The sequence below is a fragment of the Symphodus melops genome (genome assembly GCF_947650265.1).
Source record: "Symphodus melops genome assembly, chromosome: 14".
Classification (NCBI taxonomy): Eukaryota; Metazoa; Chordata; class Actinopteri; order Labriformes; family Labridae; genus Symphodus; species Symphodus melops.
Window position 1 is genome coordinate 12,945,603 of NC_136704.1, and position 23,694 is coordinate 12,969,296.

Genomic DNA, 23,694 nt, shown 5'->3' on the forward strand with positions numbered 1-23,694 from the left:
AATTTACTCAAAAAGTGAATTGCTCAATACCCAATATGCATTTTGATTAAAGATAGTTATATAACAAAATATGTATGTGTTAGTCAAATGCATAGTAGCATAAGAATTGCCAAAGAAAAGTAAATGTTAAATCTTTATTCTGTCAGAGACTTGGAGTCTGTACATTCAACCTGAGAACATTGCATTCCCAAAGGCTCCCAACTATCAACTACCTTGCTGTACCTTCTTTTGCTCTCCTCTGTCATTCTAAAACATGCTCTATCCATTTCCTCCCTCTCCCTCATTTTCTTCTGATACTGTCACATTGTTATGTTAATGCTAAATCTCTAGTGGTAAGCACCTGGACTCTCAATGGACTAGATTGAGAAACACCTATGCCAAAAAAATGAGTCAGAAAAAAAAAGTCAGGTTACAGCTTTGTACACTGTATTTTGTACTAGCATCTCTGCAGATATGAACTTAACGATTTACTGCTGTAAGAATGTTCTCCGAATGTTGCACAACTTCATAATTTTTTTCATTTGTGAAGATCTTTATACTTTTCAAAAAGCATGAAGGTGTCCCTTATTTATAACAATGTTTGGATACAAAAAAAACGACACCATCGTTATCACAAACTATAAAGGACATTTCTCAGAGCCCCCTCTCCAAAGAAGACCAGTCAACTTGGATCCAAATATGTAACAAAACGAACAAGTCATTAAATCTTAAACTGTACCTTAGAAAAAAAATAATGACAAAGCAACACAACAGCAATTCTGCCACACTTAAAAAAATATATAAATGGAATATTGTGTGGATATGCGCCTTAAATTATAAAAGAAAAAGCAAAGCTACCTTTGATTTCCTTTTGTCATTATGTAGTTCCATTCATCAAAGTCTCAAACTCAAACCCCTTATTCCATTGTGTGTGGTGTGTTTTGCTGATTGCATGGTTGCACAGCTAATGAGCAGTGAGACAAACTACTCTTTACTTTTACTCCTCAGAGTGATTTTTCAGAATTAATCATTTTTAATTACCAAAAGGTTCGAACAAAACAAAGTAATGTAAAGCTTTTGCACAAATGATGTTCATGCATTGTGAGTATTTAGGCATTGTTCTTGCTCATTCTTTCTGTGTCTTTGATGTATTTATTTGTCTATATTACTTTTCTCTGTTATTTTCTGGCCATTTGTTGAGTATTATCAGTCTGTTACAGGGTATTTGCTGTAATATATTGTGTGTGACTATATTCGTGTATGTATTAGTTTCTTTTTATCCTTTAGACTTTTTGGACAGAGCCCCTCTACTTGTGACATGTGTGGATACTGCACTGGTCAACACGTTAGTGACAACACAACGTGCCTAGATGTGGTCATGCATGCATACACCTCACAGCGGGGGATAACTGGACTGACCCACAATACGGTCCTGCCAACAAAAAGGGCTGATCTGATCACCCTTTCAGTGTTGACATTAAGTTATAATGAAGCCTGGAGATATAAAGATGTTCATGCAACCCAATTAGTTCTACCTTCTGATGCTCATTGCTTTAAAAACCCCTCTGATATGTTGTAAGGAAAAGCTTTTATTGTGAAAAGGCTAAAGTGAACATGGTCGGTGACCATCTCATTAATATGTTTGGATTACTCAAAAATGTGTTTTTCTTTAAGATTAATAACTCAAGAAATGATCGTGTAAGTAAATAGTGGAAGTAGAAGAACTGCGATGTATCCTACTCCTTTTTTCCGACTGTTGCGCAGTTTTAAAAAGCACATATTAATTTATTATTTTCTTTTTTACGTCACAAAATAAATCTCCTTTTTGTTTTACTCTTGTCTATTTATCTACTTATATACTTGGCCTTCCATTTTTTTACCCTCTCTCTCCCTCTCTGTGGTTGGAGTGCAATACATCTGCTACAAACAGGACTTATTGATTATTGGATTATGGAAGCTATCAAGCTTTTACAGTCCTCCATTTTCTCTCTTGCCAACCCAGAGTCCAAGATTAAAACTCAACAGGGTACTTGTGTGGTAGAGCTAAATCACCAATCGTGACTCTTAACACTGGTCAGCCATCACAGTTACTTATCCTCTGAGGTTGAAGCCAAATGCATATGGGTCAAAGGTCAGGGTCGGCTCTGGAGCACAATCCAAGCCCTTGTGGTGATCCAATATTCTCCTGGAGGACAGTTCAGCAGTGCATGTAACAAAGTGGTTTCAATCTTCATCCTTTGTTAAAGGAACAGTGTCTGTATGATGGGCCATCAGGCTGAAGTCAATTTAAAGAATGGACAGGTGAAAAAGAGATATTTTGACTCAAAATCCAGGAGTGATTATAAACCATTATCCAGGCTCCAGTAGTTCAATACTTTGCTGTCTTTGTTGAGCATCAAGCTAATATATTTAAGATATTTAACCTTTGATGTAATTTATTAGCGTTATTTTGTGGAACCAAAAATAAATCATACAAATGTTCAGGCAGCTGCTGTCCCATTTTTTAACCGACACTGAATCACACATGTAATGATTTAATTGTCACATACTGTATTCTGTATTAGCTTTATTAATCAAAAAATAATTCAAGTAACAGCTTTCAGGAGTAATGGAAATAAGGACGTAACAGAGGACAGTAAAAGTCCTTCCTAAAAATGTTTTCAAACTTTTTAGCTTTTTGATGTATTATATTAAGTGTGAGAAACATAAAAACAAGCTGAAATGTACAAAGACAACACACATACATTGTAAACACAGACAGATAGGACAACAGGTTATGTGTAACTGTCCTGTCCAACAACTTAAACACCACATCACACAACTTTATTTAAAGGGATTTTTTTTTTTATTTTCCTTTTTTTTTTCAATGAAAATGTAAGAGTCTCCAATCCATCGATGGTAAATGTTTTTGGATGTGAAAAACCTACAAAGGGTTTTTTTTTTTATAAACCTTATCACAGCTGACATTTTGAATTATTATAGTAAATCAAAATGCCATGAAAAAGGTTTAATTGTTTGGGGTTTTATTGTTGGGGGGAGAGAGAAGAAGGTTCTTTCTTTTTCTTCCAACTCTCAGGTTTTCTCAGTCCCAGGAAGTGCCGAGCTTTCTTAAAACGGGACATCTGCTTTTCTGGCTCTTGAGGCTGCATTGTTTCGACAGCTTCAGTAGCTTCTGCAGTTTCTGTTGCTCCCAAAGTTCCTAAAGTTTCCGTAGGTCCCACAGGTCCTGGATTTCCTGGAGCTTCGGCAGTGACATGGGGGATGGTCACTCCCATGCATGAAGGCCCGCCATGCTTCTCCGCACAATTTGCTTTCTTTTTTGTTGGAAGCGTGTAACCCTCCCTATGAGCCTCCAGTTCACTTGAGAGCTCCATGTTTCGTAAGTTTAGGAGCTGAATCTGGGTTTTTAGCTCCTCCACTTCTTCACACTGGATGCTCTCCTTCTCCATGTTGACCTGCTGCAGGGTATTGACCTTTTGCTGGAGGACGACCTTTTCAGCGTTCAAATTGCAGTTTGAAAGCTGGTTGTCTGCCACAGTGTTATGGAGAGACTTCATTTCGGCCTCAAGTGCTTTCTGGCGGCTCTCAGCCTGCTTTGTCAGAGCCAGCACATCGGTTTGGTATCTCTGGCTGTGCTCTTCGTTGGACACTCTGAACTCCTCCAGTTGTTCTTGGAGAAGCTTTCTGTTGTCCTTCTTCTGGAGCTCAGCAGTAAACTTGTCCTTGACGACTTTCTGATCACTGAGCTGAGTTTTCAGGCCCTCAAGCTCAGTAAAGTTCATCTTCTCCTTTTTAAAAGCGACCTGTTGCAGGACAGCAATCTCCTCTCTCGCCTTTTTACAGAGGACATCCAATTCAACTCTCAAGGTTGAAATCACCTGCTGGTCTTGGGACACTCTTTCTTCGTGAGCCTGAGCTTGCTGCTCATTCTTGCGCTGGAGTGTCTCCACCAACTGCTTGGCAGCGAGCGTTTCGGCTTCATACATGAGCTTGAGCTCATGGTGTGAAACTTTGCTCCTGTCTAGTTCTTCTTGGAGAATCTTATTTTTCTCCCTTTCACTCTGGAGCTCCTCTGTGACCTTTTCAAAGTGTGCCACCTTGAGCTCCTCATGGTCAACATGAAGATCTTTTTTCTTCCTCTGCTCGTTGGTGTCATTCACTTTCTGGGCAATTTCCCTGAGGGCTTTCTGCTTTACCAGATCTTGCTTTGCCTCCTCCAACTCTTGGCTGGTCAGGAGTTCATTCTGCTCCTCGCAGCAGTGTTGTGTCTCTCTCTGCAGCAGATCACAGAGGTTTTTCACATGCAGTTTTTCGAGCTCCATGTCTCGTCCATTGTCCTGCTGCATAACGGTATTGTTGTTCCATCCTGGGCAGCTGTCTTGCTTATATCTCGGCAGCAGATCACAGAGGTTTTTCACATGAAGTCTTTCGAGCTCCATGTCTCGATCATTGTCCTGCTGCGTGAAGGTATTGTTCCTTCTTTGGTAGGTGGGTCGCTGCATTTTCTTTGGCTGGTTATTTAAGTCACAAAGAAATGCTGCTGTTGTTTGTAAAGTGTTTCTGAAGAACAAACGTGTTAATCGGAGGTGATAGTTGAGTTTTCTCTCAGTGCTGCCACTAGTCGAAAGGTTCAAATTCAACTGACTGTCTGGACAGCTGTTGTCTCATAAAAAGACTTTATGACTGATCAAAGACACTTAGAATGGAATCAGTCGTTTGAAAAGTACCATTCCATGGTGCCATGGTTCTACAGCTGAATTTCTTCTTCTACTATTTTTTTCTTGTGTTGTTTACATTGAGTTAAATGTTATCAACACAAACTCTCTCTAAAGCTCTTTTTAGATCAGTTAGTTATTATTGGTTATCCCTTTGATTAAATTCTTTTTCACAGTTCATTGTACAGGTTGGGAAAAGTTTAGATAGAAACATACACATCAAACATTATTAAAAGCATGTATACATTCATTTCGTTGGTGTGGTCAGGTGGGGAGCATCCACTTCTACTGTTTTTTGCCTGTAGAATCATGTTTTTATGAGCTTTCACTCGCATCATCAGTGCCTTTGTATTGAACTGTATGTGAGAGTTGCTGCCTATAAGCCACCCTCTTCATTGGTATATTTCTACCCAGAATACACTTGGAGACCTTGAGCTTTCTTGTCAGTGGGAGCCTACACTAATTACACTTAATCTTTAAAGCAGGGGTGTCCAAAGTGCAGCCCGGGGGCCATTTGCAGCCCTTCAGGGGAATTTCCACTTCTTTTTTTTTGTTGTTTATTTTCAAAATGAAGCCAAATTGTTTAACCATTCAATAACATAAGCTAAATACAGAAAGCTTTTACATAAACAATAACCACAACACAGACTTGATTCTGAAAAAAAAAGAAAAACCGATAAAGAAGAACAAAAAAAAGTATTTGATGTCCTGTTATTAGAGGCTTTTGTGAACCTTTTGATTCTGATCTACAACTCTTTACTATTTAAAAAAAACTAAATTATTTCTCACTGTGTTATGGAGTATTTGTTATTTTTATAGAGGTCAAAATACAAACAGTTCCTGACTAAATTATTTAAAAAAAGAAAACCTGTGGCGCGTGAGCGAAAATCACATTTATTCATCACACCAGTATCTCCTTTCGGGAGTAATGGAAGTAAGGATGTAACGAAGGACAAAATATAAACTCATATCACACAAAAAATCCTACAATTTACCAAAAGAAAAAATAAAGTTTTCTTTTAGATGACTGATAAGGCAAAACACATTGTCTTTGATTCTCATCTCGAAACTCAAGTTTTTATTAAATATATTTCAATATGATCTGGAAATACCAGACATCGACATAGAAGACATAGACCTTAAAAAAAATTCTGTCCCAGCTTACCTTTAATTGTATGTGTCATCCTACCCCAACCAGCTTTTATATAATCTCTCAGTTATTGGACCTTTTATACTCTCCTCATCTTCTACATTTATATAACACAAGACTGCCATATTGACTCCAACATGGGACTATTTTCAAAGGAAGGTGTTTGAGGATGTTTGATTGTAATTGGAATGCCATTTTAAGTATGTAACATGAATACATTTGGTGTTTCTCTTTCACCCTCTCTTATCCTCTCTCCCTGTTTGTCTTTTTACTGCCAGTCATAGCATATTGTTTCTCAGCATGGCAGAGTTTAAGGCATTCAAAGGTGTGCAGGGCAGTGCAGGGAGAAATATTATGGGCTTCATTTGGCAGACTGGCTGCAAATCATCTTTTATGAGCACACAGGTGGGCACAGAGAGGCTCTGCAGTGCTGCCTGACTCGTGTCAGGGAAATGACTGAATTCTAATCAGACATTGCTCACACATGAATCCAATTGATCTGATATTGACCCACAGTTAAGATACTCTCGATAGGGGATATGGAAACACTCCGTGTTTAATTATTTAGCATCTTAGTTGTCTTTTTTTTCTGTTACCTTCCGTTAAAATTCTAATTGCTGTAATATTACGTGTGTGTGTGTGTGTGTGTGTGTGTTGCCTCCACATACCTGTTTGTGTGATTTATTTAATGTGCAACTTCCTGTTTGAAACTATTTATAGATGAAGAAACAAAGAAAGTTTTAGGTTTTGTGACAAGAACAATGAAAATTGTTTGTTTGTTTGGATTGGATTGGATTGGACAGCACAGAGTCAGGAACAGTTGGAAGGAGAGAGTAGAGGCTGATATGTAGCAAAGGGCTGAAGTTAGATTCAAACCCACAGCCTCTATGATGACAACTACTACCTCTGCACATGGGTCACCCAAAATAACCCTCGGCTATCTGTGCTCCCATATTCTGACTAATTAATTATAATTAGACATTAGGTAGAAATGTGGCCATCAGTCCATATTTTCCAGATCCACCATTTGACTTCATGTTTTTTACATAGGTCTCAAGACATTAATTCCTGCTGGCCTCATTTAGCAAGCAAAACAATTAGTCATTTTCTCCACTATAAGTTTTTTTATTTTTTTTTAAATTCTTGGCATGCTGATCTGTTGAACCCTCCGTGACTCAAAGGATTGCATGTTGGAAGGCATTCCCGGACATCGATTGTGTAATGAGCTGCTCACTTAATAAATCAGTTTTTAATTGCATGGAGATTGTGAGTGCAAATGGTATAAATTGCATGATGCAAATTTGCTCTGCACTTTCATTTATAGATTCAACCATCTTGACGCCTACACCATTAATAATGGGAACCATTTGTGCTTTCCATAGTGTTCTGTGGCTTCTGGCCACACTCAATGAACAGAGAACATACACACAAATACACTTTATCTCATTAGCTCGTTCTCTAATATGTAGTTTGTATTTCTGCAGACTGTTCCCCACACCTTTTTTTCTCTCTGACAATCGGACCATCCACTGTGCACCTAGAATGCACATCCTCTGTGCACACTAGAAGAACACATTAAAACACACTTAGCTTTGGAAGGTGGAGTGTTTCAGTGACGTTCAGAGATTTTGGCTTCATGCAGCTCTGAGCAGAAAAGTCCTGTTTTGGAGTTCACTGAATAAGGCAGCCTGACCGTGCATGAATTGGGCCAGTCAAACAGCCAATCCCATTGCCAAAAGGGTAACAGAGAGAGACATAGAAATGTAAAGCAATGAGTTGTTGATGAGGGGTTTTTTTATACTGAGTGAAAGAAAAGAGCATGTGTCATTGATGTTAAAATTATACTCTAAATCTCCATTATGGGTACACACATTTGCAAACATGAATTCAACCATTGATATTTCAACTGATCTTTCAACTGAACTACTGCTCTGGTCTTTCTGTCTTTGTAGATTTTAGTCATGAGGCAAGACTAGTGCAAGCACTGCTTTGATATCCTGACATCATGTGAGTGGGTTTATGTTCAGCAAATGTATTTGTGCCATCTGAGGTGGAGCAAAGGTGAAGGAGGATTTGTAGGGAGCAGACAAGCCCTGCCGCTCTCAGTTGAAATTACACATACGTTTGTCAAAGTTGCAGTAGGCAACATCACTCTGTATCAAAACACCTTCCTTCTCTCCCTCTGCTACCATACTCAGCCCCTCCCACCAAATGACGCATCAGTCATAAACGCGGAACGAGATTAAGATTAAGAAAGAGAGCTAACAACACAAATCACATAATGGTGGTGTTGCAATGTAGGACTGAGCTGCTGTCATTGGCTTGTTATGTGCATGTCAAACCTGACTGAAAATTGACAGGGACATTTTTATTGAATATTGTTTGGGGATAAGCAATGATGAAAAGTCCTTATTTCAACCAACATTTTATTGAAATAATGTTGCCTGCTGTAGCTTTAAATTAGATAGCAAGCATATATCTTCAATGTAATAGTTTCAGAACATTTGCAATGTTCTTTTTAGTGTTTAAACATTTTGAAGGAATGTTGTGTACTTGTTTTGTGTACAGTTGACTAATTGAATGCAGCGTTGGCAACCAACTGAGTCAATACAACCAGTGCAACAATGACTAACGGGCAGCAATTGACCTGTCACTTTGCTTTGGTTCTGATTGTCATTAGTAAGGTCCAATCTTTGCCTTCCAGTTTTAATTTCAACTTTTTCTCAAATTCCCTTTTTTCTCCACAACACCCATTTATTAAATGTGTTGCTTCATCTGCCTAATGTCTCTTTCCAAAACTGAATGAAGAAAGAAATCACCAAAGGAGTCCAGCCAGGGGGGGGCATCCTGTCCACACCACAGACCACCCATGAACTAGCCGAGGCTCTGTGGATTACCCGTGACACAGTTGATCAGTAATCCTGAGCAGCTCTTTAATTACCAGGAGGAATAAGAGATGAACACATACAGAAGGCCCAGGAGCGGCCTACCAGGCTAACCAAGTATTAGACTGAGGGTCCATGGTTATGTTATTGGTCAAACAGTGTTGGCCGACATTTGGAACTACAAACATGGCTCAAAAATGGGCTCGTCCAGCTTTGATATGGTTTCTGTTTAGCTTTTGTAGTTTCTTCCAATGGAGCGAAATCTACATTTTAAAAGTGGAAACACTATTATTATTTTTTTTAAATGTTTTTCCAGTGTTTCAAAAAGTCTGCCTATTCGCACGATGGATGCAAAAGTAGCAGAACAGTAAAAAACAAATCTGTTTGTTGGTGTGGCTGCATGTCTAAGCTGCCATTGTAACATCCCAAACATCTCATTATGCCTGGTCGGTGCTTACATTGGCACGTGGCACCAGATCTGTTGACAAAAAATGTTTGATGAAGCTTCTGAGGCATGGAAACTGAATGTGGACCAAAAAATGTCATTTAACAGCTCAAGCAAAGAGCTGGCATGCCTTGGGGTGGCTGTGGGTTGTTGGAGAGTGGTCTACAATCAGGGGATGGGGTGATTAAAATAGAAAAAAAAACAGACTTTAAGTGTGTCGACTAAATGAGCAGTGTGAGAAACAACTATGATTTTTATAATAAATATATCTTAATAAGGGGGATAAAATAAAAGCTAATTTAATCATATAGTACACTTGCTCAGATGTTTAACAAATAGCACAAATATGGAAGAGGCTGGAAAAATTGCAGTCCAGAAAAAAGAAGGCTGAAGAAGTGTACAAGATGAAATGATAGAGAATACAATATGGTAGCTCACCCTGAAGCAACATGCGAGAGATTTCATACACACTATTCATTTCAAAACACAGAGAGAAAGAGATTTGGAGGGAAATAACTCATCTGTCTCCAAGAGTCCAGTTGCAAAAAACACAATTTTTCTATGCCAGCCATGAGCTTCAGAGAGATTTCATTTGGGGGGAAAAAAAGAGCATACAAAGACAGTTGCCAGATCAAACATTACTCTCTGAGTTAAACTTTAACTCTGTTGTCTTGATGGTCGTCATTCCTTCCACTGTCATTCATTATTTTATATAACAAGGCTATAAAAAACCCTCCACATGAAGTCATGCAGTGTAGAATTATATAATTAGACTCTGGATTTATTGGAATACAGGAAAACAGTCCAATGGATTTTCAGAAATTGTGTAAAGTTTATTTCTAAGACTAAACAATCACAACCATTATTGTGATATATAGATTACACTACTGTTTAAATGAGATTGATCATTTTCACAAAACATTTTCTCCATAGAAGAAAATTTGGAGGTCAGGGTGTCTCTTCAGCTCTGCAGTACTTCCATAGTACTGTTTTTTTTTTTCTTTTTCTAGTTTTAGTTTTAGTTTTTCTAGCTTCTGGGGAATGAGTATTGTAGTTTGCAGTGTTGTTATATTGATGATTATAACATTATGGCAGCGAAATAACAAATCATTCTGAATGTTGTGCCATTTCACCAATAGATCTCACTTTCATATTTCACACTGGGCCATTAGAAGAAGAAGGAAGTCATTTTTCGGCCAGATATGAATGGTGAATAAATCAGAGCACTGTCTACAGCCACAAAAACATGATTGCAATGATCATCAACCAAAAATGTACCAAATGACACAAAATGTACTTTATTTCGTTGTGTTGTTTCTTGACTTATTTTTGTCTTTTGCATGTTTGCTGTATGTTCTTAATACATTGTTCACCAAAGTATGTCCTGTATTCTTTTAATACGTGAAGAGAGTTTCAGGCAGGCAGCTGTGTAAACTCTGTATTGGATGCTTGTCAGATGTAATGTGTTGGCTGTAGGACTTTCAAGACTTGACAGCGCCTCTGCTACACAAGTTGTCTCCAAAGAACTTGATATTGTTGTTTTATAACAATCTATAATAAAACTGCTGACAATGGAGTTAAAGGTGCAAAGTAGAATCGTGTACACATTTATTGTTACACACTAAACGTGTACCCTTGATGTTTTAAGATTGTGTTTAATACATGTCCTTCTCTTCAAACATTTTAAGAGGAGGTAAATATCAAGAAGTTTTTGCTAAAGATGTCTACTGCCATTTTATTTGCTAATTACCACATTTCTTGACATGCACCAATATTTTCATCAGGGAAAGAGTTTGGGAACATTGGAACCTTACCCATTTGTGTCCATTTGCGTCGTTCTACATGTTAAAAGAAACGCACTGATACTCCACAACCAACTTTTTTGAAGTTTGTTAATAGACTCAAATTGTTGCACCCCACCTGCTGAAGTGTCATGCATGTCATGTCTCCACCTATGTTTTTGTTAAGGTACTAGCTGGCAAGCATTCTCGTAGGACCACCATATGTACAGCCCCCTGTGGCTAATGAGGCCTTTTCTTCACGATGAAACGTGTTGATTTGTGAACTATACCTCTTTCGAAAACCCACCAGGGACACGCTTTCATGCAGATGTAAAGGATAACATGCGTATGTAGCTGTTTTCTAATTTGTGGAGGGCTAGTTGAGTTTTTTTTTTAAACTTTTTCTGTTTAATGCAGTAACAAGAGCAGCTCCCATTACTGTTTGAAGGTACTTTTCCAAAATGATGTAATACCATTGTGTTCACCAATATTTTTGGTAGACAGTCACTGACAAAACATGGGATGCCAAATATTTTTTCAAATCCTCTGAAAAATGAGCCCCTCCGTTTCCCCCTGCAGATAAAAACCTCTGCTAGTCTGAGGGAGATTATCAAACAAAATAAATTAGATGGACTGCTAGCCTTTAGAAATATGATATTAGAAATTAGGTCACTGCAGGAGGCTCTCCACAGTACCAAACTCAATTTAGCTGAAAGACCCCTCTCAGTCTGAAAGAGGAATGTGGTGAAAATGGAAAAAGCCCGAGTGTGATCCCGGGCACACTGCAGAATAGAGGCATGTGCAGACCGAGAGTTGCCTATTCACTTGCAGTCTGGAGAGTCAGACTGTATCCATACGTAGCCGTTGGCACTTTTGACAGATTCCTCCATGACTTAAGCCATGAAAAAATGCCCCAGAGTCCCCAAACTTCAGTGTTCAGTCGAATTGTGAGGACAGAGTTGACATAACAACAACTCCACACAGTCATTAAATCGAGACAGCAGAGTGTTGTGTATTTTTTCCCCTGTCTGCCAGGCAGTCTGGTAAAGAACACTATTCTTCCTGTCTGACTGACTTATTGACCCCATTGTTACACATGGTTGCAGAAGGTGAAACTTAAGCAGACTTGTAACCATATTCCCATTTCTATAAATCTGTTTATTGTTAAAATATGACTTGTGTAAGGAATGTGCTCGGAGGTCTTCCCATCGATCAAATAATTATATTCATAAAAGTGGAAAATCATACAGAAACACTTCATGATGCTTTCGTAATGGACACGTCTTGATTGGAATATTTTGCGCAGAACATTGCATTAACCCAGCAATGAGCAGTCACTTTGCAACAGTAGAGCAGGTAGAAACCATTAACAAAACCAGACTCATTGGTATGCATCCATCTGCTGTCACTGGATTGACTAGAAACTAACCTTTAGTTTCATGACTGACATCTCTGATTTTATGCCTACTGACATTTACAATGTCACAAATGTATCCCCTCTATTTGTATCCAGTTCCCTTCAGCTCCAGAGATGTAGCAGAGATTTGAAGCCCTTTGAACAAGCAGGCCTAACCCTGTCTATCCATGGCTTTGGTCCCATATGGTGGCAGCCGGCTGACACACTTCTTGGCTGCTATTTTTCCACATCCGAGTTATTTACCTAGCTGGAAATGTCAAAAGGCTTTCATAGGCAGCCATGTTTCTTCAGCTCCCGACAACCTGTCTTCTCCCTCTCTTGCTTATTTTTTTCCATCTTATCTTTCTCTCATTCCTTGCCTTCCTCGCTGCCCATTTATGTATCTTTTCTCCTATCATATCATCACGCGTGAAACTTCAAGCTAGTCTCTCTGGGGAATAGGTTGACATTTGCATGTGGATACTGTAGTCATTTGCTCTGGCTAAAGTTGTTAAACATACAGAACCCACTCTTGCTCTTGAGTCACTGGCAAATATCAGCAGCTGCAATCTCACACTTGAGTTCTGAGCGTATGACCAAGAGGGCTGCGCTCATGAATATATTCTAACTTTCTCACACAGAAGGGACACTGAGCTGGCACCAGTTCAGCTACTTTACATGTGAACACATGCACTGCACTGTATGTGTTTGTCCAGAGGTGCATGTTGGACTTACTTTGATTGCTTGAATTTACATAAACTATATACTATGAAGGAGTAAATGCATCATTGATCAATGGCTACGAGATTTTTTTAAAGATTCATTTCCAAAGAATGAAGCTGTCCTCACACACACATGAAGCCTTTCGTTATGGATACCAAGTTCTACATTTATCTCAAGGTATTACACAGTTGAGCCTTGAGGTTAAATTTATTTTAAGTTGCTTGAAAACTGGGGAAAAAATGTCTAAATGTATTACCCTGCAAGTTAAAAGCTTTCACCCAACCAAAAGTCCATAAGGTAACGTGTAACATAGGCCCGAGTCAAAAATATAAAAATCAAATGACCAGAAGATATATATATATTTTTTGGCATCCTGATAACGGTGGTTTATTACCGAGATGCATTTAAGAGGATATACAAAGGCACAAACATGGCTGTATTCTTCTTCTGCAATATGCCGCAATAAGGAGAACTTGCTATGAACATCTTATGGTGATCTAACCATAATTAAAATACAGAAGGCTATTTGAACTGGAACGTTAAAGTCTACCACAGGAAAACTCTCGTCATCCACCGAGAGAACACAGTGACCCTGCTTCAAAGGTCGTGTGAATTCAAGCTTCATGATGAAGTTCGTTGGGCAAATATCAGCTCTTATTTGAGTTTAAGATCGTATATGTTGAGTTTTATGGCACACTGGGCTCTGCTCCCTGCATTTTACACAGCAGCAGTAAATTGTTCCGCATTTCAGATTAATGTGGTAGAAATCCTGAGCACCCTCCATAATGTTAATATTTGAGTTAAAAAGTGCTATTGTACATTAAATGTTACAGTCCAGCTTTTAGTAGCTGCAGTCAAAGTGCAGGCTCAGCTCTGAAGCTTTTGATACAAAAAATGGAACATTTTATGAACACTTTCATTTGAATTTAGTTAAAATTAATGAATATTAACATGCTAGAATTAAGTACTGTTTCATGCTGTAAAAGATGATTAGCTCTATTTGTAGTTTTATAAATGCCCTGAAGTATGAAGAAGAAGAAGCCATACATATTTGGATATTAAACATATTTCGGCAGACTGCACAAATTGAGGGTGTTCGATCTTGTGTGGAAACTTGGTTGCGTGGGCAAAAGCAGTAAAAAGAAGCTGCACAGACGATGAGGTGTTGAAAGCTAGCATGGGCTCATTAAAGTGTCTAATGTGAATTATATTCGATGAGCTGCCATCAACAGACATGACAAAGAGTATTACACGCACTGGAATTGCAAGACGCTTGAGGCAAATTTTATTTAAAATGATCAGTCGTTTAGTAAACAATTCCAGTTATATGGTAATGCTGCCGAAGGAGGGGTTACCAATATCACAATCTGAGACTGCTGAACCTTAGTTTCGAGAGGTTTATTTGATAATAGCAGAGTATTGTATTCAGATTTTCAGGCGAGTGATTGTTTTTCAGTCGAGTATGTTATTACGTATAATCAAGCTGGTGTGTTACAGTAGGAAAAATGATAGATGTTGATGGACTTGAGCTTGTGCAGCTCTTTCTTGTCTGACTTCAAGCCCTTTTTACTCCTCGTATTTTAGTCATCTATTTACACACTGATGGCAGCATGCCTTAAAGTATCCACCATTAACGACTGACGCCGGTGCAGTTACAGTTTGGGGTTCAGTGTTTTTCTAAATGACGCTTTAATGTTGGACTGCAGGAGCTGTAGACCGATAACTCCAACCTTCCAGTCATGTAACTCTACCACTGATCCACAGACAGCGCGGGACTGAGCGACAGTCGCCAAACAATATGGTCATCATTTTTTTATCTTCATCAGCAATTCCATCATTTTCAGCATCTGTTTTGGGGTTTCAAGATCTGATCACCGAGTACTTTTATGCTTTTCCTCAAATCAGAGTTAAGAGTAATAACTTTAGGCACTGAATTTTTTCTGCAATTTCTTCCTTTAAAAACATAATCTCTCTATCAACTCCCATCTCACAATCTGCTCTCTTGCTCTCTCTGGCCTTGACTTTATTTGCGGGGGGGGGGGGGGGGGGCTCATTGAGGTACAGGAGAGAATAGTTTGTGCACCTGTGTGTGTGATTGAAAAATAGCAGCGTGGATATGCATCTACTGCATTCCAAGTGTCTGTATGTGTGAGGGTCAGAGCAGGGGTTTAATACAGATGCAGCAGTAGGTGTGTGTGTGTGCGTGTGTGAGGGAGAGAGAGTTATGAGATGTTCAGGAAAATGCAGGTCTTATTTCCATCAATTAAGGTGTAAAAAAACACAGAGAGAGAGAGAGAGAGAGAGACTTGAGGGGGACCTATAAATGTCCAACAATGCCATGAATAAATGCTACTGTGTGAGAGGAGCACCTTTGGCTACGTTGCACAAGAAGAAACCCAGTCAGACGTGTGTCTGTGCCGCTTTGTTGTTTTTTGAGCCCATATATAATAATATTTTAAGGGAGAGGTGAGTGGGTTGATATAGGACCTTCAGCATCATGTCCGAATTTGACACTTGGCTTCATTAGGGAACAGCCGAAGAGAGATATAAAATGTTTGGAAGATAGAGGGGATGACACGCTCTAACTAAATGATGCTAAAGGCTGGGAGTCCAGGATTCAAACCAGCGACTAGTGTGTTGAGGACTTTGCCTCTGTACATGTGGCGCCACCTTTACCGTCAGAGATCATCATCATCTTCTGTGTTCCTTCTGTAATAGCAGCTTTGGGTATTTCAAAGAACAAGAAAAGTGCTATACAAGTTCAGCTCCATTTACCACTTACCAAGTCCATTACATTTTTTTTTTTTTTTTTATCAGAGCAGCTGCACTTGTAGCAGTAGCTCAGTCTGGGGCGGCAGTAGCTCAGTCTAGGGGCGGCAGTAGCTCAGCCTGTAAGGACTTGGGTTGGGAACCGGAGGGTCGCTGGTTCAAGTCCCGGCACGGAAGTCCCAAGTCCGGAAACTGGTCTGGTAGCTGGAGAGGTGCCAGTCCATTTCCTGAGCACTGCCGAGGTGCCCCTGAGCAAGGCACCGAACCCCAAAAACTGCTCTGGAGCACTCGCTGTGGGCAGCCCCCTCACTCTGAGACCTCTCCATTAATGCAGAGTGAAAACCGAATTTCCCCTCGTGGGATTAATAAAGTATGTATAAAAAATAAATAAATTTAAAAAAAAAAGTCTGCTCAACAGTCTACTAATGCAGAAAAAATATGTACTAGACATGAGAATGCTGTGATGATCAAGCATTAGTCAAGTATCCAACTCAGCGAAATGATTTATTCTATAATATACATGATGGAATTACTTTTGCAAACCTCATATCTCTGGATCTTATCCATGCCAGTGTATTTTACAGATCCAGTGCAAGGTCAATGTGCCAGTGACCTCATTACTCTCTGTGTGTTTGTGTGTGAGTGTGTCTCTTGTCAAATCGGGCAATGAGGTAAGAAATGGACCTTACTTGCATGCCAGGAGGGCGACTGCAGATTGGGAACACACACATGCATACACACCCTGCGACATCAGGCAATATGTCGAATAAGCCTTCAGTCCAAGAAAGTAACACAGCTTGCACCCACAGTGTTCTGCACGCTTGCACAGGGGCACAAACAATACTCCTTCTCCTAAGTTTGACCCTGTGTAGTTCATGTACACACACACACACACACACACGCAGACACACGCACCCCCCACACACACTTACATGCTGGAGCATGACAGGGAGCTATTGACTTCCTGTACCTGGCCTGACAGACCATTCACAATTTCCCCATATGTGAAGCCTAATGTACTGAGAGAACTGAGTTTGTGTTTGTGGGTCTGAGTGAGTGAAAGGGCCGGACTGAAAGAGAGGGAGGGAGGAAAGCAACTTCACGACTGGGTGTGTGTTTGTGTCAAAAAAGTGATATCTGTATTTGTCCGAGGTGATTTTATCTTATTTTTTGGTGCTTCTGAGTGTCTCAAACATGTTTGTGTGTAGACTGTTCAAAAACATGTACAGAGAGAGACAGTCTTTTTTTTTTTTTCTTCAAATATGTGCATTAATTACTTTTATATCTGTATCTGAATAAGGCTAGGTTTCTTGTTTAGGGTCTATTTTGGGATGGACCCAATAATTTGGATTTTGAGGGTGACTGATCTAACTCTCCCACAAACTGCTTCCATGAAAACTTCAGCTTTGCCCACGTTTCTATTTAGAGACAACACGCTGATGAAAACCAAGCCGAGAATATTCTCAGCTGAGAGAACTTGAATGAGATGTTATCTAAAATTTTATTAAGAACCGTATGATTCAGAAGTGTTGTGAACTACTCCATGCATGTCGAGATGCTGAGCGTTGATGCATGTTCTCTTTTCTTGTGAAAAATGTTAATGCATGTTTTTTTCTTCTTCTCTCCTCCCTCTTCATGTCCTATCCCCTCTCCTTACTTTTCCCCCCCTACCCTACTCTTATCCTATTTATTTCTCTCCCTGCCTCCATATTCTTCCCCTCTCCGCAGAGAAGTGTGATGAAGCTCTGGCCTCTCCTCTTCCTCACACAGCCTTCACCAGCTCGTCCGTCTTCTCCAACGGATACGCACCTGGATATGCTAAGCTCAACAGGAGAGGAGGTTTGCAAACACAAACACACACACACACACACACACACACACACACACACACGCACACACCTGAAAAAGCCGGCTTATGTGCACACACATGCATGATAGGTCTACATAAATGAATGTGACTATCCATGTCCTGTAGAGGGACGGGTAAATATATATTTCAGGTGTGTACATAAGTCCTTATGAATGATTTTACACTGGGAGGTAACCGCTGAAACCCTCAAAGTGATGCACACACACAACTGATCACCTCCTTTCTGTCTTCTCTCTCTTTACTTTTACCTCTTCTGTACTCCTCCTTTTCCTCTCTCCTTCTCTCCCTCCCTCCCTCCTTCAGCTCCACTCATTATCTCAGTGACTCAGACTGGAGCTCGTTTCCACATCAGTCCACAGCAGGGAGAGAGATAGGGCCAGACAATTACACCCCTCTATGTTTATACTATTAACAATAAATACGTTCCCATCTAATATAGTCACATGACAGCTGAGGCTTAGAGCGGGTAAATAAAGGCCACACAATCTACTGTGCTTAATCAAACCAATAAAATGACGGCGGAGAGAGAGAGAGGACTGTTCATCCCTTAACAAAGACGCACCAAAACGATATAGAAACACAAACTATACAGTGTAAAGCTTGTGTGTTCTTCAATGTTACGTGTTCTTTCATTCAGTCTACTGAAGGATGAATGTCTTCTGTAAACTTGTACTCAGAGGTGCTGCTTGTCAGTGTAATAAAGGTGTGTAGATATGCTTAAATGAAGTCACTCTGTCACAACTTTTAAGGTGATGCTGTTCTGGAAAGGAACATTGATCAAGCAAACGTTTTGAAATACTTTAAGATTCAATATTTATATATTTGTGATTTTGTAATTTTTTGTAATTTATGTATGCATCTGCATAAAGACGCCCCAAGCAATGTGACAGAATTAATCTGCATATCACAGAGAATATTACCAATGAATTAAAATAAGAATCAACATACAAACCCTGTCAGATGTTGACTTAAAGTTAAATGAACCCCCCCCCCCCACACACACACACACACACACAAAAAGAAAAAAAGAAAAATCCAATGAGTCCAGTATTAAAGAAGGCAGGATTCCTGCCGGAGTTCCACCAGTTCCTAGAAGCATGAAAAAGTTGTGTCCTCTATGCTTTGGTGTCCTGTAGGATGACACTGTGTTCAGATGATGAGGTCAGCATTTTATTAGCATATGATATGACAAGGGTAGAATCTAAAATTAGAGGAGCAAAGAAATTCTGGGATGCTCAGCACGAATTCATAACTTTACTTTCAATAACCTTTTTGAAGTTTTGAGGTGGTTCAAAATATCCATTCATTACACATCATTTTTGAAGAACATAATCATTGCTTTCTGCCGCAGAAGAAGACTCCACCTTTACTTGAAAGTGATGTAACAATTTTCTTGTCTCTCGCAAAGAATATGAAACATTCACACAAAAAACATAGTTCACAAATAAACAGATTCTCACATCTAACTAAACAGATGTCACAAACTTAGCATGAATAATTGAACACACTTCAATTGAGAGTGAAGCCTTTTCAGATGTTAACACATTGAATAAAAAAAAACAAGTGACTCAGCGTGTTTATGACACATGCACACAATAATACTCTTAGGCATGAAAAACAAGTCCTCAACCTAAAAAGCCATAAGCATCTCAAAACACTCACATTGATGAAAACAGGATTACCACTGCATTTATTTATGAACAATTAACATCAGCTGTAACATGGAAGTGCACACACTCAACAAACAATCACACATACTCACATTCATAGTCCCCAATATCTACGCAGCCGTCCCAATAAGTCGGGATTTCTCCAAAGATTGACATTAGCTAGCCAAATGTGCCTTCACTGGCATGAGTGTGTGTTGGTAAGCCAATCTACTCCAATCTCCCAGAGCTGTTGAGTAAGGGAGGCACAACATGGAGTTTTAACAGACTGAAAGTCAAAGCAGGACCATTAGGCTGAGACATACTCGTGTGATGAGTCACAAATGGACTGTGTCATCCTTTGGACTTAAAATAAATTTAAGTCCAAAGTCTTCAAAACGTTCATTATTTTTCAAAGCTTACTCTGTGATATGAATGTGTATTTGGTTACAAAGACGAAAAATCCATCAGATTTCCATTCTGGATTGCTGTTCCTACCTCTGTCAACCAGGAAAGCTCATTTTATAATTAAGTGTTTGGATGTCGCTGTCATTCTAGGAAAGTTTTTCTGAAATGATTTGTGTGTCGCCAGGCTTCTGTTTTTGAAGAAAGCGAGAGACGCATGGGTGAACTGGATGTGTGCGCATTATTATCCCTGCAGGCATATATGCACGCAAGCAGGCATGTGTGCCCGTTTTGCTGCAGATGTGGCCAAGCATGAGATTGGGTCCCTATCGACAAATATGTGGCCAGTGATCTTCATTTTCTATTTTCCTTACTCTTAATCTCTTTTTTTCTTCCTCCTCCTGCCTTCCATTGCATCTTTGTCCTCACCTTTTCTCCCTTCGCCATTTTCTCTCCACTCTCTACTTTTCACATGACATTCTCGGTCTGGCACTCCATTTTTTCATTCTCCTCAACCTTTTTCTTCCAAGACTTCCTCTCGCTATCTGTAGCCCTATCTGTAACCCTCCCCTCTTCAAGCACAGGACGCTACTAAAGTAAAACTCTTTTTCTGACTTGCTGCATAATTAGACACATTCCCCATGTCTTTTCATGAATTTCCCTCACTCTCTGTCATCTGGCAAAAAGTTGTTTGATGTCTGTAGCTGTTCCAGTCATCCATCGATAACGGTGGTCCGCTACTAATTAAATTACTCCATATTCGCTCCCTTTGCTCCATGACAGTAAGATGAAGCACTAGCAGAGGGCTAACCAGCTGTCTCCTCTCTAATGCCTTATTTCTAGCGGCCTCGCTTCTTAGCTTAATGAAGACGCTATATTTTCTCTCAATGTGATTTTTGGATGAGAAGCAGCGTCCACTTATAAAACACACTTTTACTCTCTCGGGGAGAGGAATGTGTTGCAACTCTTATGCGGGGAGAGAAATGTTGCTGTTTGAACACCCCCTCCCACATAGACGCACACTTCCTCTCTGACAGTAAGATAGAGGAGAGATGTTCTTCTTGTTTGATCCTCTGCTTTGATGCTGCCATCGTTGTTGTGTGTTACACCTGTCACCAGCTGCTCATCACTTGTCCAAAGATCACACTACACTCACTCACTCACTCACTCACTCACTCACTCACTCACTTACTTTACTTCCTCTTTTTATATTCTCTTGTACATTTTTCAGTCTCTCTTTCACGTCTTCTTTTTCTCTGTCTTGCAAACTTTCTGCTTTCTCCACTCTTTCCTCTGACTCATAATCAGTACTGTAAAATAATTTGCCAATTAAACTATGTATATATTTACCATCCCCCCTGTTGGGTTGCAACAGATAAAACCTCTTTTCATCATCACTAACTGATGTTTACTCTCCACTCTCTCACATTGAAAGTGAGTTAGTTACATTCATTTAGCGCTGTGCGTTTCCTCGCTCACTCCTCAGGAGCTGAGGACAACGCTGATTGTCTGTATTTTCGAAAAACAACAACAAAGCTTGAGTCAACTTCACAGCCCAGTAAGAAACAAGCATTCAGTTCAGACTTGAGAAAGCAGTGAAACACTTTTTGATTCAAGTTCAAAGGGACCAAAGTGAGCATGCGATATGGTCAAATGAGTCAAAGCTGAGACTTTCATGAACTACACACTATGACTGGATTTTGGTGGCTTTTACTGTTTGTTGTTGTTGTTTTTTAAGGCAAGAAAAAACTGTTGTCACTGTGTTTGCAGAGTAACTACTGTACAGATACTCCTGTTAGAGAGGTATAGGCATGATTACTGTCGTCCAATTTAGTAATGTAACTTTTCATTAAATGTATACAGGTATCCTACCATTGCAGTTACAATATTAAGTGTGTTCAGTTACTTGATGTTGTGTAATGGACATAATGATGTACAACAGGGCTTATGTGCCGTGTGAAGTATGTAACACTACACTTCTGTATCATACATTTAATAAATTAGATCATTTGTTAACACAATAAGGGCACCTTAACAACTAACTACAAAGAAAAGGAAACAAATATAGGAACTACCGTAAATTCCGTACTATTGAGCGCACCTGGATATAAGCCGCACCGGCTAAAAATAAGTAAATAAATGTATTTGTACATATATAAGCCGCACTTGATTATAAGCCGCAGGTGTCCACGCTATAACAAGAGCTATTTACACAGACGTAGGCTACCGGTAACATCCGCAAATACTGTAGCGTCCGTACGGACGTTAAAGGACGACGAGAGCGTTCAAATAATAACTTTTAATAACCCGATCACTGTCGGCCGTGACCACGCCGTTTACAGCAGAGAGCAACACATAACTTGCCGTAACAATCCAACTCTCTCCCCCAGCGTTCTCTCATACAGCCACTCAACACGTTCTCGCTGGTGCATTCACTGACTCTCCACATAATCGGAATTATGAACACATTATCAACTACTGACTTTACAACATGAACCGTTACAATACGAAGCCTAGCTGACGGTGTCTGTAACACGGCTGATGAAAAAGATGACCGTAATATATTTCACAAGAAAAAGTCCATCCATTCACTGCCTCAGAATGACTTCATTACTCACTTCCTCAGTCTCTGTTGTCGCTGTCAGTGTCATCTTAACGTGCAGCAGCTCTGTTAGCTTCTTTGACAGCCAGGTCGATCGCCTTTAACTTGAAAGCTGCATCATATGTATTTCTCCGTGTGTTTTCCATCATGAGGGTGCGTGCATAAAGCGCAAAATGACTGATATTAAGATCCGACGTGACGAAGTCAAATGTTTTTGCGGCAGAAGCTCATTGTCCCCCATAAAAAATCCATGCATTAGCCGCACCGGAGTAGAAGCCGCAGTGCTCGAAGTGTGAGAAAAAAGTAGCGGCTTATAGTCCGGAATTTACGGTAAATAACAAGTCCAAGTGATCAAGCCTTCAACAAAGCTGTGTAGACTGGAAAAGTATATTTTTTGTCCCATATCGGCCAAACTGTCTGATCAACATTCGTATGTGGGATTTTTGATTTTGGATCATTGCAGAAAATAAACTCTGTGGCAAACACTCGTTTCTGATGCGTAGCTGTTTTGTTCAACATTATTGTCTTTACAAATGAACACAACTTATATGAAGTTTTAAGCGTTAATGCAAGAAGTATTAAAGCAAAAACCTCATGTCATGCTACAAGCAAACTATACAGCAGTCGGTTGATTTTAACGTTGACACTGTTTTGCATCACGGCTAGCATTTTGACAAGCTAGCAAAACCGTAGCTTGAGTACTGTACTGAGACGGATGATGATCATCAGCACTGGTATCAGTATGATTGCCCCACAACACAAACCTCCACTTGCTCCTCCTGCTACAAAGCTTTGTAATCTGTGTCATCATAGATAGTCATGACCTTGTTTTGTAAGTCTGAAGAAAACTCCAGCCATGTTGCTTGGCCTCGGTTTGCTTCCATTTAGCCAGCCTGGACCTGTGAAGGGCACCCCACAGGACAATTTCACCAGGGTGGCTCTGAGGTAGAAGATTAATCTGATTCCAAACATGCTGCTTTGTAAAACTCCAGCATCAGTGTGGCAACAACAAGTGTTTTTAATGAAAACGGTGAATGAACTCTGACAGGGATAGAAGTTTCTAATCTTCTTACTACTCTTGTGATTGTACACCTATATGTCACATTCCCCCATTCCCACCATAATCACACACAGATGGAAAAAGCTGCAATGTAAATTGAACAAACATCAAACAGTAATCAAGCAGAAAGACCAAGCAGTGCACTACACTCCCATCACATGTCACAAGCATTGCAGCAGAGGCAATTTGAGCTTCAGTGTCTTGCCCAAGGACACTGGAAAGAAGCCTGACTCTATCACTTAGCCACAACTCCCCAAATGCATTACCA

General features: G+C 39.7%; 1 protein-coding gene across 1 annotated transcript in view; it reads left to right on the forward strand.

Annotated features, from left to right (window-relative positions):
• Window positions 1–23,694, forward strand: part of LOC306835014 (contactin-associated protein-like 2) — a 229,126-nt gene that overhangs the window by 83,095 nt on the left and 122,337 nt on the right. Inside the window, exon 2 of the mRNA XM_079361385.1 lies at window positions 17,572–17,682. Within this exon, the coding sequence (XP_079217511.1) occupies window positions 17,572–17,682 (111 nt within the window). The remainder of the gene's footprint in view (window positions 1–17,571; window positions 17,683–23,694) is intronic.